The following is a 17783-nucleotide window of genomic DNA, read 5'->3' as shown; positions in this document are numbered from 1 at the left end:
CAGGTGGAGCCAAAAAGAAAATAAAAGCTGTAGTAAAGGATTTGTATATTTCTCCATACTGAAGGATATAAGAAATAGTTGCTTATAGCAGAGTAGTATTTTCTATTTTACCAAATTTGGGTGTGTGTGTGCAAGACTGCAAAGATCCATCTTCAGTGAGGTTTCGATCAGTTTCCACGTAGTAAAGGTACTGAAATAATAAATGGCTTATTTACAATTCATTTACAAAATATGTATTAAACTTAAAAATGCGGAAAAAAATTGTTGTGCTTTTGGAAATATTTCATTTGCATATACCTGTTCAAACTTCTACAGAAAAGACCGATTTCAAAAGCCATGTTATAAATTTGGGACCTGATAAACACTGGATCGCCTCTCGTACCCAGTGCCTGGTTTTTCTATTCTTTACACTTCTGTTGACCTTTGCTTTTCCTCTTCTTTCCTCTTTCAGGTCTTGTTGACCATTTTTCTATTCATTACCATGGGTATGGAAGGGTCAGAGAGAGCAGATGAAACAAAAATAAATCAATGGTTTTCTTTGCAAATAAATCTGACAAAAAAGATTTGGCACAGGTGGTGAGACTTACCAAAATATTGCTACAACAGTATTTACCATAGAGCAGAATTCAGTGTAAAGTTGATCACATTTGAAGTCCCTTGAACAGAATAGAGTGATGGAGCAAAAATGCCTACCCTGGGTATTTGGTTGATATATGAATGCCATTTATTTTTCTTTTTCATAATTCTCAACATGGATAACCAGAAAATTCCTTTTGTTGTTGTTTTGTTTTGTTTTGTTTTGTTTTCTTCTTGAGCCAAAGACATTTTCAGGAGGGTAATGCAATTTTAGAAGTCATTAGAATTGTCCATAAATGTAAAGTATCTAATAACAGATACCACTAATTCATTGATTTTTCACCTTTTAGTGTGTTAGTTGCATTAACACTGTTAGTTATATTACAGTCTTTGTGTTAGTGTGTGTGTTTCAACTTCAATCTCATTGTTTTCTGTATTCTTCCTTTACTCATCATAAACTTCCATATCCAGTATTCTATGAAAGGAATAATTGCTTTATAAAATTTTGAGAAAAGTGGCGATTGCCAGCAAATGATTTCCAGGAGGCACGAGAAACTTCTTTTGCTGATTCACTATTCACCAAATACTGTTTATTTAGCAGTTGTTTAATTGTTCACATAAATTGGAGACATTCAGCTCTGTTTAAAACAGAAAAGCCAAAGTGCTATTTAATGAACTGAAGCAGTTATGTGAGCACACTCAAAGGCCCTATAGTGATTCCTTACAGAGCTCCCCAGGGAGAATCTGGCTGAGTGTTTGAACTCAAACTCAAGCCTGGCTAAGGCTCTGTCTTTTTAAATATGCAGTTGAATCCTAAGAGGTATCAATCCTTCCTTTTAAGGATTTGTATTGCTTCAAAGATACTGACTTGATCTGTGTCAGTTCTAGCATGAAGAGGATATATGGGTGGCAGATATTAGGAGGTAAAATCTGTGGCTGAAAACAGAAAAACAGATAATTGTACCATATGGCATTTGACCCTATGATGTTGGCATCCTTCATGCTGGGCTCCATCTGCCAAGCTAACCAGGACTGAAGTTGTGCCAAGTGGCAGAAGTAGCAGGACTTTACCAGAAAGAGGTAGCAACTGACATGTGGCCAGTCTGCTTGATCTACAGAATTCCCCATCAAAGTGGAAATAAGCATGTGGTGAAAGACCCATTAAATGGTTAAAGGGAAGGTTTTTGTGCTATGGGTAAGTTGGCTGATCACTAGGAGAGGCTTTACCTTAGCACTACATAACATTGAAAACCTGTTTGTATTTACTGTGGACAACCTAAAGTTGTAGTGAATAAATATTTTGCCGTCAAGGCAAAGCATGTGGGGACTGTCATCATAGTTAGAATTTGCAGAAATAGACAACAAAAATTCTTCTAAGCATGACTGATATTTAGCTGTTGGAACAACTGTACTGGTTGATGAACACTTCTATTTCAATTCTGAACAACTGCTACCCAGTGCCCTCCTGAAACCTCTCAAATAATCTCAAGTTCCTTCAGTCCAAAGTGGACAAAGAGACCATGCTAGCATACCTCAATAGACTGTCATGCCTCCTAGCTGCCGTTCTGTCTTCCTGTCTCTCTCCCCCTGGTCAAACAGTCCTGGATACCTGGAATTGGTGAAGGTCCAACTGCAAGAAATCCTGGGTCATGCACAGATAGCCAGGATTCCCTCAAGTTTCCTTCTTACGGCTATTTGTAGAAGCTATAGCTTGTACAGTGTATTTCATCTGTTGTTAAATATTGAGGGATCACCCCTGATTATAAGAGCTTTTTAAGTATTGACATAGCATGGCTTCACAGCCTTGACTTCTCATAATTTTCTTACCTTTTCCTCAAGATCCTTATGTAATCTACTTCACAAAGAGATAGAGAAACAGACAGAAATACATATCTGGCTTCATTGCCGTATTTGTTTCTTTGTTACAGGGAATTGAGACTGTAGCACAGTATAACACAATAGTAAAGAAACCAGTGTTTGAAGATACAAGAGACCTGAATTCAAAAAATAGCATCACAACTCTATGACCTTGAAGAATGTATTTACCCTCTGCAATCTTCAATTTCTTCATCTATGTAATAGCAATTATAATACCTATTCATAAAGTTCTTGTAAAGATTTAATAAGATAATGAACATTATGTGCTTACCACAGATCCTGGAACATGGGAAGTACTCAATAAACAGCAATTATCCTACTAATAGAGGGTAACCATATTTAGTTATATATAAAACTGCATACTTTACATAAAACTGCAACTTTTACAGAGTGCAATATAAGAACACTTTGTTTTCATTAAAAGTGCATCATAAAATTATTTTCAGAGTTAACATTTTGAATGGCATAAAAGTTAAATTTTAAAGAATATCTTCCATCAATAACATTTCACTTTTGGTCTGAAACATAAAATATATATATTCTACTAAGGATTTAATACTGTTATATTTAAGAATATCTGCATCATTCTATGGCTTTTTAAATTGGGTTCTTTAATGTTCTATCATCTTCTCAAGTATAAATTGGCTTATATAAAACTTATTGTGTCTTGCAACATGGTTCTTCCAGTGAAAGATGTTTTAACTATACATGCTCTAACTGGTTCCTCTCACTGTAAAATCATGTGTATGCTAATCAGGTCTCCCAAACAATTGTTTATTTGTTTTAACACACAGCAGATAATCCCTTTTTTTGAAATATGATGGAGTGATTCAAGGCATATACTCATTTTTTCTTTTCTCTTTTCCGTTTTTCTCTTATCCACTCAGTCCAAGCAAATATCAAGATTTTTATTTAAATGGAATAATGAATGAATAACTCTTATTAAATAACATGCATTTGGATAAATGTACCAGTGGGATCAGAAAATATCTTTTTACTCATTGTTTATATAGATCATAGGGGATCTGGGTTGTTTGACTAAGGGTAATGGAGCACACTTCTCTCTAAATCAGAAAGATAGTTTTCTTTTTAAGTCAGTATGTATAATTTAATGTTGTCTTGAATGAGCACTACAAAAAACAACAACAACAAAAAAAGAAAAACCCTTGTTCTTCAGTTTTTGTAGAGTTGTTTTCATCTCATCTTCATTGTGGTGAAGAAATAATTGGATGAGAAATGATGCTTGTCATCTAGTGGATCCTCAAAGTAGCTCTTCTTATTTATTCTTTTTTTCTTCTTCTTATTTATTCTTAATCTGAGAACAAGGAAGTACAGACATTGTGTTTACTAGTTTTCTTATGTATTTAGTCATCAAATGTTGGCATTGTTATTTAGTGGGGTTTTTTGGGGGGGGGTAAATAATGTCTTTTAAGAGTTTTGGTAACAATTTATATTTGTAGAATTCCTTTGACTTTTGACTATCATTTGTGCAAAACACCACCCAAATCATTTCTTCCATTAATTACCTGATATCAACCTGCCTTTGATTTTTAAGCTGTACTTGGGGACATGCATCGAACCTTTTATTATCTTAGCCTCTATAGGAGGAGACTGGAACAGTAATTTTCTTTTTTTTTATATATATATAATTCTCAAAAAACAAACTTTAGAGTGGCAACAGTAATGCATCTGTGTGCAGAATTTGGCTCAGAAGCAATCTCTAACACATTTGTGGAATCAAAGAGGGAATGACTCTCAGCTTTCCTGACATATGAATGATCCAATTGGCTGCTCCCACTCATTGTCCCTTTATTGCGATAAGACCCCTTTTCTCTGGGAGATGTGTGGAACTATCTGATTTTGGCTTGTTTTTTCCTGTCAGGCATTAATCTTTTAACATGCTTCTTACTATGGAGTCATCTCTGCTTCAAATTGAGTAGGCTTTCCACACTGCCTGAATTTCAGAACGGTAATCAGTTAGCCATCACTGGGTTGCCATAAGTAAAGTAGCTCCAGAGAACAAGAGGAAAAAGCATTAGCTTTAGAGATGAAATGCTTATCTTCTGTTCTGTATTTCAGAAGAGAAATATTCCCAAATGGAACATTTTATCTTCCGCTTTCTTAGTTATTTTATCTGCAAATTGGGTAAATCTTTTCCTCCCAGGAGTTTTAAGGTATGACTAGAATATGCATTTTACTTCTTGAGGAATCAGTAGGATTTCTGTAAACTGAAGAAAGAAAGCGTCTTCTTTCTGGTTCATTGATTACATATGTACTCATTCATTTACAAAGAGAGATGAGAGCCAATTTTATAAGTAAACAAAATTGTCAGCAAGAAGTGTGATATGAGTATCAATCAATGAAGTGCCCCTTTTCCTCAAACAAAATACCTTTGTCATTTTTTTACAGAGAGCCTAAAATTCTAATCTTTGGAGTTAATCTATTGTTTCTGTAAGAATCTTGTTTAAATGCAAATACATTATCTGTAAGAGCACCTAGTTTATCAAGTTAGCTAGCAAAGAACAGGACTCTTAAGAAATTTAAAAAAACAAACAAACATACAAATGTATTTTAACTGAGGTGGAGGGAAGGAAAAAGGAATTTGTAGAGAAGGTGGTGGGGGTGGGAGAGGTGATTCAGTAATCAAGGAACATGTGAAGAATACATGCATGAAGTGAAATAAAGAAACACTCAAAACACCTAAATAGCACTGATTTTTTTTTTTTTTTTAAAGCCATCTAAGCTGAGTTCCCTCTTTAGCACTGGGTTTAATGAAGAGCAAAGCTGCACTGACAATCCCTCATAAAACAATTATTTCATTTATTTTCTTATCTATTTGCCAGTAAATAGAAGATCAGAAAACAAGACAGCCCATTGGTCAGATAAAATTTTTATTTCCAAAGTTATAATTAATGGCAACAATACTGTAGCCATGTCCATATAATATTTTCTGTTTGCCAATTTTGGCTGTATTCTAAGTGCTTACAGATTCAGCAGGGGAATATTATGACTTACCCTACTTTTGTTGGACTCAGATGCAGACACTGAATTAAACTGATAAAAACCACTTGATAGCTATATTCTAAAATTAGCAAGACGCACACACACACACACACACAGAAAGAGAGAGATCTGTTTTAACAACAGTATTTCTAGATGTGATCCAGAAAGTTTTCAGGATGAATCTTAACCAACCATCCATGTATTCATACTCATAATAGCAGACACAATGGTGACTTTGGTCATAGCAGAATTGCTTTAATATGGCATAGTTTTCCTTAGGTGACCAGGCAAGCTTTTCACATATTAAATACATAAATGAAGCTCTTCATGTTAAATGCAAGGAATTTTCCTACACTGAGACTTGTGAAGAGTAAGGACTAAAGAAAAAGACTTTTTAAACCTTGTAACAACTTATCAAAGCTGCAAAATCTCCTTCCCCAGGGCCTTTAAAAATAGAACAGATGTCAGAGCTGGCTTAAGGGTGGTGCAGCTGGATGAAATCAATCACCTTTACGTCTTTTCCAGTTCTTGATTTTCCACAGCATCCATTTGAAATATGTAAACACACAAGCCATTACTGGAACCTATATTACGCCGAAATTATTTAATTTGAGGGAGTTACTATTAGATTGAGTGCACATGTATCTTTAGGGGTTTTTATTCATATTCCTGTATCCTCAAGTGTAGTCCTATAGATTACTCTAACAAATGATATCAATTAATATTGTTTTATTTAAAAGTTGAAACTCATAAATCCAATTTTAATTTTCCTTGAAATACTATAAATTTCTTTTATTTCTTCCATTTAAATTATCACCTTGTCAGTTGAAGTAGCTCACATGCAAAAATAAATTATGCTTGAAAATAACAGAATCTTATGAAATACACAATTCTGGGAAAGTTGTATTACTTTTGTAAAGGTATTATGTGATCCAATGTTAATGTTTAATATTAAATATGTATATGATATTAAATGTGTTTACATGATATACTAATTTTCCCAAACAATATGGAGAAAATAATGTAGTCCACATATTTTACAATTTTCATAAGTGGCTGTAACTATTTTGATTTCTCAGCTGTGAGAATTACAAAGGATGTTATAATGCAATATTTCCATACACTTAATTGGATAGGAATTCCCCTTAAAATATGATAATTTGTAATATTTCCAAGAAACCAGATCTGATTGTGTAGAAAAGCATTCTTAAAGAAAATGAAGAAAACATGGGAATAGAAAAGATTAAGCATTTGCAATCAGGTTAAGAGCATTCCAGAAATCTTAATATATTACTTAAAATGACACTAAAAATTTGTTTTTAAATAATTCTAGGAAACTTAATTTTTAAGGCAATTTTCACAATTCTTAGAAATCATGAGCTCTTCAATTTAATAAATAGGAACTCTTCACAAGATTCAATATTCAAAGGCTAAATATTGTAAGATACCCTACCATATTTCTATTGGTAAGATATCCTACCATATATATCTATATTCCTCCTTATATATGTGTGTGCATATATAATGTGTGTGTGTGTGTGTGTGTGTGCATGTATATATTTTTAAATCAGTATTAGGCATTACTAGAAGTTGAGTTCCAAACAATTCTTCCCAAGATAATCCAATCTCAGTCTTCTAAGTAAATAGACAGGTATAATTAATAAAATCTGAAGTGCATAATTTTTAATCTTTGAATTTCAAAGGCATCTTATGTTTTTTGGTGATGACTTTAACCAGTTTTTACTTGATTTTTTTATCAACTAGTAATCAATATGTTTTTGTTCCTACATTTCATTTTATATTGTGAGGTGGGAATAAAATAATAAATAAATAAATAAATGAAAGGCTTCGTGCCTCATGAAATCTATGTGAAATTGCATATATCAATACAGTTCATAAACTATACACAGAAACTATATTATAAAAAAGCTATATTGTAAAAAAATGTGGTATAAACAATGTCTATATGAGTTCATAGAAAATGTGGGATCCATGACACCCACAAAAAAAAAGACAACAAAACCTCTCGATTTGTACAGTGTTTCCCAAACCATGATTTCATTGCTTGTTATAATGATCATGTGAGGTAGACACTATTATTATTCGCATTTTTCAAATGTGAAAGAAGAATCTCACTGAAATTCAGCTCTTAACTCAAGTTGAAATAACTAAAAAATGGCAGATAAAAACTCTAATTCAAGGGTTTGTTCTCTAAACTTAATAACTTCTCCATTATGTGATATTATTTTTCACAAAGTAAACTTGATGGAGAAGCCAGAGTTTGGACTTGAAGGATTTTGTTGGGTGAAAAAAAGAAGGTTTACTTTCCAGATGATGATAATGCATACAGAAAATTCCAGAAGTGGGAATATTTTGGAGTATTTCAGGGAAGTGAAAGATAACTCTGAATGAAGTTTACTACAGGTACTGAAAATAACTTGTAAATAACGTTAAGTTTCAGTTAGATGATGAAATCAGGCCAGAGTTTGGTTTTGTTGTGGGCAGCAACTGAGAATGGTTATGATTTTGACAGTAGTTGTTGGGTGAAAGTGATATTTATAAAACCTATTCTGAAAATATATTGACGGTGGGAAAAGGTAACTTCTTGCATGTAGAAGAAAGTGGAAATTAGCCAGCAGTTAAAATGCACTGAACATTCATTCAACAATTGTATATTGAGTCAGGCAGTGTTTGTATTTTTCAGGCAGACACAGAGGGAAGTTTATCAAAGAGCATGTGTGAAATGCATCCAAGTGTGCTCATGGAAAAGCATCATAACAACAATAATAATAGTGGAACTGGAGTATAAAAGGCATGAGAAATAATGGCAGAAAGTGCGTCTATGAGAGGAATTCTGATCAGCTTTTGAAGGACCCTGTTTGCCTCTGGCTTCCCTGTTAGTGGGGTCACGGAGACCTTGGGGAAAAGCTGCTCAGCAGTGTTGGGAGCCGAGGCTGGAGGGAGAAGGGAGACGGAATACATCAGGTGCAGTCTATGTTTTGAAGAAATTAAATAGTTAAAAAAAAAAAAAAGTAGGAAAGAAAGGATGCCATTTGCAGGAAAGTTCAATCAGCAAAAGTGACTTTATTCTTGAGTGCAGGCTAAGAAAATTGAATGAGATTATAGGCAGAGGATTTAGAACCATTGGAAAGACAGAAATGGGAAATACAACCAAGCAGCAAGTCTTGATAGGACAAAACCCAGAAAGTGGGGTGTGATAGAGTGCAAGGTGGAGAGGTTAGCTTTTGGGGGGAGGATTGATGCTGGTCTTGCTGAGATATGATGATATAGTGACAAGTGCAGATATTTGACTGTATCTGCCATTATAGAAGAAAAATCTCTATCCCTCCCCAAAATGTGCTATCACAATTATCTCTAGTCAGAAAAGACATTTGATGAGGCTTAATATCTTTTTAACCACTTTCTTTTCACTGAGCAGAGTAAGATGTTTATATATATAAATGATCTAAACATTCAAAAACATACAGATGAGTCACATTGCCCTTGCATTATCCTAGAAAACTTATTTGTAAAATGAGGTTCATTTTAAAAAATGAAGCCTATTTCAACTAATTAGGTAAGGCTTATAAAAAATTTTACAATATAAATACTATCTTCCTGTGTTTATATGTTTTAAATCCTTCTAATGATAGAGTTTCTCTTTCTTATAATTAATTACTATATTTTAAATTCTGCTACCTTGTTCAGCTCACCTAAAATTAGATTTGAGGGACTGGAAATGTTCTGACTATGCGTTACTGAAAACTGAAGTGATCATCTAAAACTACCATGCTTGTTAAAATTTTGAAGTGTGTTTGTACTATTTTGTCCTCACGTGCTTCCCTGTCATCGCAGTCCTTCTCTCAGATCTCCCAAATCCTAATGATTTAGTAACTAAAGGGGTAATTCCAGATATGTCAGGTAGCTTCTAACCCTGCTGCTTACTATGTCCAGATTATGATTTCTGGTTGTGAAATGTTTTGAATGCCTGGGGTTTTTGTGAGATGGATCATTTAATGCAACATTGACATGTTCTTTGGAATTCATGTCGTCTCTACGATCACATTCTTCTCCCTGTCACACAGACCAGTGGATAGAAGTGGTGATTTGGTTGAGTCTTTTCTTCATTTACAAGATGGACTAAAGCAGCCTCATGGGATATACACACCTTTACTGCACAAATGATAATTGGGAATTAAGGATGGATTACTCCTCAAAGCAATAGTACACTAAATACCCATATTACCTGGTTTCTGAGATAATTCCAGTTAAGGCAGACATTGCTATTTCTTAAACTGCTGCATCTTCCAGAAAGACAACAACAAAGTACTGAAGTTGGCAGAGTTTTCCAACTGAAGTATCCCAGCATTGGTCAAAGGGCTTTGAGATACCGATTCCCTCAGTTTTGAGGTTAATTCCCAGGGGCTGGGGCAACCTCTACAAATAATTTATGCTATTTACTTCTGTGTAATTTGCAAATATTATCATTGTTTTAATGTGCTTTGATATGACGATTTAGGAAGGACTGGTTAAGGTACAATCCATCAAGCCATGTACCAGCTCTCTTACCAGTTACCCAGCAGTCATGGAAGCCAAGAGAAGAGTATATTAAAGATGAGGAAGACTATAGTCTCTAGTCTATAAAGAAACTACTTAACTCTTTCATCCAAACAAATTTCTTTTTTATCCCTACATGTTACCACTAAGAAGAATTCTAATAGTTTTGTATACTGCCTCTGAGAAATTCAAACATTTTTTTCTGTTTTCTCAAAATTTGTTTCCGAACACCAGATGTGCATTTCACTCCCTCTGTCATGTTAATCAGTTACCTGACAATCTTAAGAAAACATCCTTTGATTTGAACCAACACATGTATTACTTAAAAAAAAAAAATCTTGCTTTTAAGAAAACTACTAAGTCATCTTTGACCTCTATAACATTTCTAGTCTCCCAGGTTTGAAGTGTTCTTTCTGTGGGCTATTTTTGGAATTTTTTACAGAGAGATCTAAATATATCTGACCTAAACATTACTTTGACATTCATGCAAGGATATATATTCTCAAATTTCTAAGAATCAGCCAATTTTAAAAAATTTTAAAAAGAACTGCATTGTGACTGTTGGTCATAGAAATTTACGGTTTTTCAAAACTAATTTATATTTTTCAACTTTATTTTTAAAGTGAATTTATGTTAATCTTATAAATATAAGATTTAATACTAGAAACTCTGGTGAAAAGAGTTTCACTTAATTTTATTCCTATAATTTAGATTTAAATTTGTGTATTTGTATTTTAATTATATATAGATAGATAGAAAAACAGATGGAAATGTATATTTAAAAAAAAAAACATTGATACTCAAGTTACAGAGACATGTTATAATAAAATGAGTTGTTCATTTGAGTGATGGATATTAGACAAAACTAATAGCCTTGTATGTCAGTAATTGTATAAATATACAAGAAAAAAAATACCAGGAAACCGATTAGTCAATACTTCATCTAGTGAAGCTATATCATAACTATTTACATCCCCCAAATACAAAATGTTGAAAGCTGTTTTAGCATCAAACAAAATCACATATACCTATCATTCATTTTGAGAAAATATTTCAAAACATATCTTACTTTTGCAAGTCTGGCTTTTTTGGGGGGAGGAGGCTTGCGATATAAAAGGAAATTATGTGATTTAAGTATTTATGAAAAGGCAAGGGCACCTGGGTGGCTCAGTTGGTTAAGCTTCTTCTGCCTTGGCTCAGGTCATGATCCCGGAGTCCTGGGATTGAGCCCCGCATCGGGCTCCCTGCTCGGCGGGGAGTCTGCTCGTTCACCCTACATGTGCTCTTTCTTGCTTGCTCTTTCTCTCTCTCTCAAATAAATAAAATCTTAAAAACAAACAAACAACATACACTAGTGTTTGCTGGGAAAGATGTTAAAAGCTTTTGATATAATCCCTACAACAACCTGGTGAAGCACAGAAAAGGTACATAATTTGTTCAACTTACTGTTCATAAGTTACGGGACCAAGAATCTGGCTCCAGGGCCTGTTAACATCTTCACTCTGCTGCATTTATTTACATGATTAACACCTGTTGAATTCCTATTCTAAGCCCACATGTCACAAAAAAGCTCACAAGGCTCAGTGCTTTGCCATCAATAACTTTTGACATTCACAACAAGCCTACAAGGTAAACTCAGTTGATAGTTTTATTTACACATGAGAAAATTAATGCTTAGTTGATTTAATAAATTAATGTCCCATGGGTATTAACATAGCTGTGATCAAATTCTAAGTGTGCCTGACTATAGAATCTGGGCTCCTGTAATAATCAGTGTCAGATTAACATGAGATTGTAGTCATATGTCGTGACTGCACTCTGGATTTAGGAAAGCTGGGCAAGTTTAAGAATCACCACATGGGGAATTTGGAGAGTGCCTATCAGAAAAGTCTAGATAGGGTATGGGAATAGGCAACCTGAACTTTAGATATAGCAGTGTACAATTTGGATGTTGGATGACAATTTGGAACTGGTGAGCTTCAAGAAGAGACTTGGTATTCCAACCTAAGTACATCTTTAAAACACAAAGGGTGATCATATAATATACTATTATTATCAGCAGAACTCAATGAGTATGCTCTGTTCATCATTGCCTCCCCACTCCTTAGTAAATTTTCTTGTATTATAATTGCTCAGTAAAGATTTTTTAAAAAACAAAAAAAATCCATGTATAAATAAGTATATAACTAGCATTTCTTAATAAAGAACGGATTAAAAATGAAATAATTTTTAGATTGATACAACTTCATTTAAATTCCACTAAAATCTTTTTGCTCATGTTACCTGATTAAATTCTAACAAGAGCTGTGCCAAGGAGTTTCCACTCACCATATTTCACAGTTGAGAAAATTGAGACGTACAGGGTTTAAGTACCTGGCCCCTTGCCCACTTAATCTAGAGATAAGAGGTAGATCAATGACTCAAACCAACCCTCAGATTTTAAGTCTATGCCACCTAAAGTTTGAAAAGAATATTTATGTCTTTAATGTATTATTTGAAAAAAAATACTATTTTATATCCTATGCAGCTTTAAAAATTAGGTTTTTAATCACATAGGCTGATTTGGACATCCCTGAGAGTCAGAGCTGCCCTCTGGTAGTTATTTTCTATAGTTTTGTCTTGTAAATTAAGGCTAGTAATTTCTTGGGCTTAATGTTTTTAGTATTAAAAGCCAAACTAACCCATTTTTACATTTTTTTCAGGTCCTGAAGAGATAGAACTCAAGTGCCCCTTGAATCACATTGCTTGCCTTGGTGCCAACAAATGTATTCATTTATCCCAACTGTGCAACGGTGTCTTGGACTGCTCAGATGGGTATGATGAAGGACTGCATTGTCAGGGTGAGTCTGTTTGTGGAACAATGCAACCACACTATTAAATTTTTCATAGTTTAGTGAAATTCAAAAAGAACCTATAACCTGCCTTTTCTTTCAACCATAACCATATCAGTTTTTGAGAAAGCAAGAATTTCATTGCCAGAAACACTCAATATGCATTTCAAACCTGTAACTGTTGTGCTTTATTGAAAAATGCCATTAGAAAAAGAAATACATTTGGACTTTGACGCTGGACTCTGAAACAATTACATATTTCATAGAAAATAGTACTTTGAGGAAAAGACAAATGAGAAGACTTTGTCACAGGAGATTAATACCGTACAGTGTCATAAGTTTATTTCTCTGAACCTTTGCTTTAACAAAGAGTAATTGAAGTAAAACCTCTGCAGCCAAATATTTTAGTATGATGTATTCACAGGAATTTTTCTTTAATGTTACTTCCATGAAGTTGTACCTACTTTCTTATAATTTTCTTTCTTTTTAAAAAATCAACACCTATGTTCTACAGTGGTCCTGATTTTACCTATATATTAATGATGGGAGGGAGAAATAATTAAAATCTAAAAGTTAACAAAAAGTTAACCAGAATTGACACATTCTAATAAAACTGGTTGGAGAGAGGAAATGAAATGTGAAACCAAAAAAAAAGTTGAGCATTGAGGTAAGGATCCAAATCTGGAAACAGAGTCAAGGTATCAGTCAAGTAAATTTGGCTCCAGGATGAAGCCCAGAATGAAACCACTGAATCAAAAGTCTCTCAGTCAAATTCCCACCAGCTGAGTATAATACAAAGGATATTTATTGAAGCTGAGCAGTTAAAGAGTAAGTAACCTATCCTTTGTGCTGAGGTCAGTAAGACAATAAGGAATAGAAAGAGCTATAGAAAACTGGAGATGCATGTCTGGTCTCTGACCAGAGTCACACAAACTAATTGCTGCCATGTGCAAAAAGGTCGTAGGTTACCAAAAGTTCCAGTTTTTCAGGAAGAGCTCCGTATCTGTATGTGTTTACATTGTTCAACATCAGCTACTCATTTTTAAAGCATTGTGTGACCAAAAATGTACAGGCCAAACAAAACCTGCCTGTATTCCTGTCAGGGCTTACTGGCTTCCAATTGCCTACCACTGGACTGAATGAAGTAACTGGATTCAATACCAGAGATGGAGAGATACACTGCAAAAAAGAGTCAATCTTAGGTAGTCCAAGGTGGTAAGACTGTTGAGAGACCATAGATTATCTAGGTCACAGGGTCTCTTCCTTCTTTCAGAAGGGAATTACTCTGGCTCTGTGGACAGGTTCAGACTGAGAAGTTAAAGGTCTTCCTTCTTTGGCTGAGTTTCGTTTCTTAGCCCGAATTCTGGCAGGGTCACAGAAGGAGCCAGAAGATTCTCAGTTTTAGTTATGAACACATGTGTAATAATAACTAATAAGATATTTTTTATTTAAAGACCTTTGACATGCATTCTTTTTGTATAATTGGATATTTAAAGGAAGGATATTAACAGAAAAAAGTAAAGTATGGAATTATGAAGTGATAGGAGTCAAAGAGTTTAATTTTTTTTCAGAAATTAATTATATTTTCTAGAGCCTAATTCTATCCACATCAGTTATAATTCAGGCTTCTTATTACATTAAGAAAAAAAAAAAACTTTTGGATAGACGTGTGACTGAGCTTCTAAAAGAGTGAAATCATCACATTGCCAAATACTTCCTCAGAAGTGGTTACACAAATTAGAATGTCTCAAACATATTTCAGTGCTGTGAATCATATGAAAATATATCTGAGTTCTCTAGTAAAATTTAGAGTTGTGATCTAATAGTTGAAGGAATATGTTAATAGTAAACCAAGGGATTCATATAAATCCAAAGTATTGGAATAAAAATAAAATGGTATTAAATTTATCTTGATCTTTGAAAAGCTCAGTGAATACTTCAGACTGAGATACATTTAGAGTGTATAATTGTTTATGCTTCTATCTTTTTTCCTGCTCTAATTCAGGTTTCTAACTGTTCCAACTTTCGTATTTTTGTCACTAGTGACAAACATTTTCTTTTCTTTTTTGAGTAGGAGGCTGACTGCACAATTTTAGCCTTTTAAATATTTCTAAATTTCACCAAATGAAGTGTTTTAAAATGCCTAAGGAATTTATTGTGATCTGAGGGGGACTTAGAAATAACAAGAAGTTTATTTGGATCTATGTTTGCTATTCACCTTTGAATCTGTGCTTGCTGTTGACCTTACTAGAGGGTGTATCTTCAACCTTTCTCCTAATTTTATGTCACATCCAGTGAAAAACTGTTTTCTGATGAGTTAATTAGGCACCAGCCTGTCAAGTTTCTAAAGAACTTTCTCATCTATAGACATATAATAAAGAAAGAAACCAGATTAATTCAAACATTGCATTGATTTTTAGAGATGCTTTTCTCTTGTAGAGCAATTCTTCCTGAATCACTTTCTCTGTCTAAATCCATTTCTCTTTTTGTTGTGTTCTAAGCACATACTCCAATTTAAGTAATTATATGTGAAGCCAAAGACATGATTCAAAGATGCTTATGTCTTCTTTTTTTTTTTCTTTCTAATAAAGGATCCAAAGTACATTTGGTGGTATATTTGTATCCTTTATGAAAATTGATAAGAAGAAAAGTTTAACATTTTGGAGGTAATATTATGGCCTTGGGAATGATTTTGTATCAACTGAACTGTTTTCTGAATGTTCCCTAGAAAAAAAATCAATTTCTTCCTGGTGAGGGTAATGAAAAGATATCTATTATTAATGATTTTCTATAACACTGATATTTTAATCTCCATAATTTAGCTCCATTTGAAGAAAGAAAAATGGATTTTTATATATGAGTGTACTTATATATAGGAATGTGCTTGTAAAAATTTTACAATGAGAATGTTCAAAATCACCACATTATATTTTAGAAAACTTCATCTCTTCCTACATAATATTTCATATTGGTAATAATATCACTATATCTAAATTGCATGAGCAATAAAAACACATTCTACACAGTACAAGGCTTCTCAGTACAGGATATTTTCATAAGATCCTCACAGCCATGCAAGAAGTGAACAAATTCAACTAATAGATACCAGATTGACTGAACTGTATCAAAACACTATTTTAAAATTTGGTATTCTTGGGGCGCCTGGGTGGCTCAGTCGTTAAGCGTCTGCCTTCAGCTCAGGTCATGATCCCAGGGTCCTGGGATCGAGCCCCGCATCAGGCTCCTTGCTCCGCGGGAAGCCTGCTTCTCCCTCTCCCGCTCCCCCTGCTTGTGTTCCCTCTCTCGCTGTGTCTCTCTCTGTCAAATAAATAAAATCTTTAAAAAAAATAAAAAAATAAAATAAAATTTGGTATTCTTGAGGTAATTCATTATGTTAACATTTGAAGTGGCTGTGAACAAGAAAAGCCTCTTTTTTAAATTCACGATCCTGGTTAGAGTACATTTGCCGTGCAAAATAACCAAACACTTCAGTGTACAAGGGAACAACAGTTTCTGTGACACTGTCTGCTTTTCCGCTATTACCTCTGAAACAAATAATGCAATATATGTTAAGAAAAGAAAAAAAAAAAGATAGCAGGAGGGGAAGAATGAAGGGGGGGAAATCGGAGTGGGAGACGAACCATGAGAGACTATGGACTCTGAGAAACAAACTGAGGGCTCTAGAGGGGAGAGGGTGGGGGGATGGGTTAGCCTGGTGATGGGTATTAAGGAGGGCACGTATTGAATGGAGCACTGGGTGTTATACACAAACAATGAATCATGGAACACTACATCAAAAACTAATGATGTAATGTATGGTGATTAACATAGCATAATAAAATAAAATTAAAATAAATAAAAAAATAAAAAACAAACTGAGGTTTCTAGAGGGGAGGGGTGGGGGTGGGGGTTCTCCTGGTGATGGGTATTAAAGAGGGCACGTATTGCATGGAGCACTGGGTGTTATATGCAAACAATGAATCATGGAACACTACATCAAACCGTTATGTACGGTGATTAACATAACATAATAAAATTTTTAAAAAATGTAAAAAAAAAGAATATGGAAACCCTTCATGTTAGTGCAAAAAGATTCTGTCTTCTGTGTCTCAAGAAAACATGATTATGTAATCTACGTGATTGTTTTCCAGCAAACATCCCAATGTCCTTTTAAATTTGAAGAGATAAAGTGTGTGAAGAGTTTATTAAAACTGATTAGGGAATGAAAATCTCTGACATCTGAAAAGCTCACCACCCAAACATACAAATATGCACACACAAACAAACATACTGTTCTTTTCTGATTGCTCTCTTGTATTCTGAACCTCTTCCTACATAATTCTGAGTGTATAATATGTTAATTGGTGTATTTGATTTGGAACCCAAACAAGAATAAGATTCTCTTATATATCACCTAACTCCTTGAATAATGCATATTCAGAATTCTTAAAATTCTATTTGATTTTTTTACTTTACTTACCAGTTGGAATATGATTTTCTTAACATGTGCAATTAGAATTTTCTCCACCTACTCACAATCTATTCTAATGTATTTATTTTAGATTCCAGTAACTCTAATGTATGTATTCTAATGTATTTTAATTTTTTTTTTTTAAGATTTTATTTATTTATTTGACACAGAGATACAGAGAGAGAGAGAGAGAGCATGAGCAGGGGGAGCGGCAGAGGGAAAAGGAGAAACAAGCTTCCTTCTGAGCCAGGAGCCCGATGTGGGGCTTGATCCCAGAACCCTGGGATCATGACCTGAGCTGAAGGCAGATGCTTAAACATCTGAGCCACCTAGGAGCCCCTATTCTAATGTATTTTAGATACTGATTTATATTTAAAAATTTACGTGGCTTTTTTTCTTTTATATTACTATTCGTAAAAATAAAGTCTTAGAAGAAAGTGCTAAAAAATCCTGGAAATAATTTACAA

The 17783-nt window shown here is 34.0% G+C and overlaps 1 protein-coding gene across 2 annotated transcripts in view; it reads left to right on the top strand.

The window, feature by feature from the left end:
- The window catches only part of LRP1B (LDL receptor related protein 1B), a 1832840-nt gene that overhangs the window by 641933 nt on the left and 1173124 nt on the right, over positions 1–17783 (top strand). For both annotated transcript variants that reach the window (XR_013447098.1, XM_078070743.1), the window contains exon 3: positions 12717–12854. Coding sequence is in view for 1 of the 2 variants with exons in the window: in XM_078070743.1 (XP_077926869.1) it covers positions 12717–12854 (138 nt within the window). In the remaining variant the exon portion in view is untranslated. The remainder of the gene's footprint in view (positions 1–12716; positions 12855–17783) is intronic.

The sequence above is a fragment of the Halichoerus grypus genome, chromosome 4 (assembly GCF_964656455.1).
Source record: "Halichoerus grypus chromosome 4, mHalGry1.hap1.1, whole genome shotgun sequence".
Lineage (NCBI taxonomy): Eukaryota > Metazoa > Chordata > Mammalia > Carnivora > Phocidae > Halichoerus > Halichoerus grypus.
This window is presented reverse-complemented; position numbering and strand designations above follow the sequence as displayed.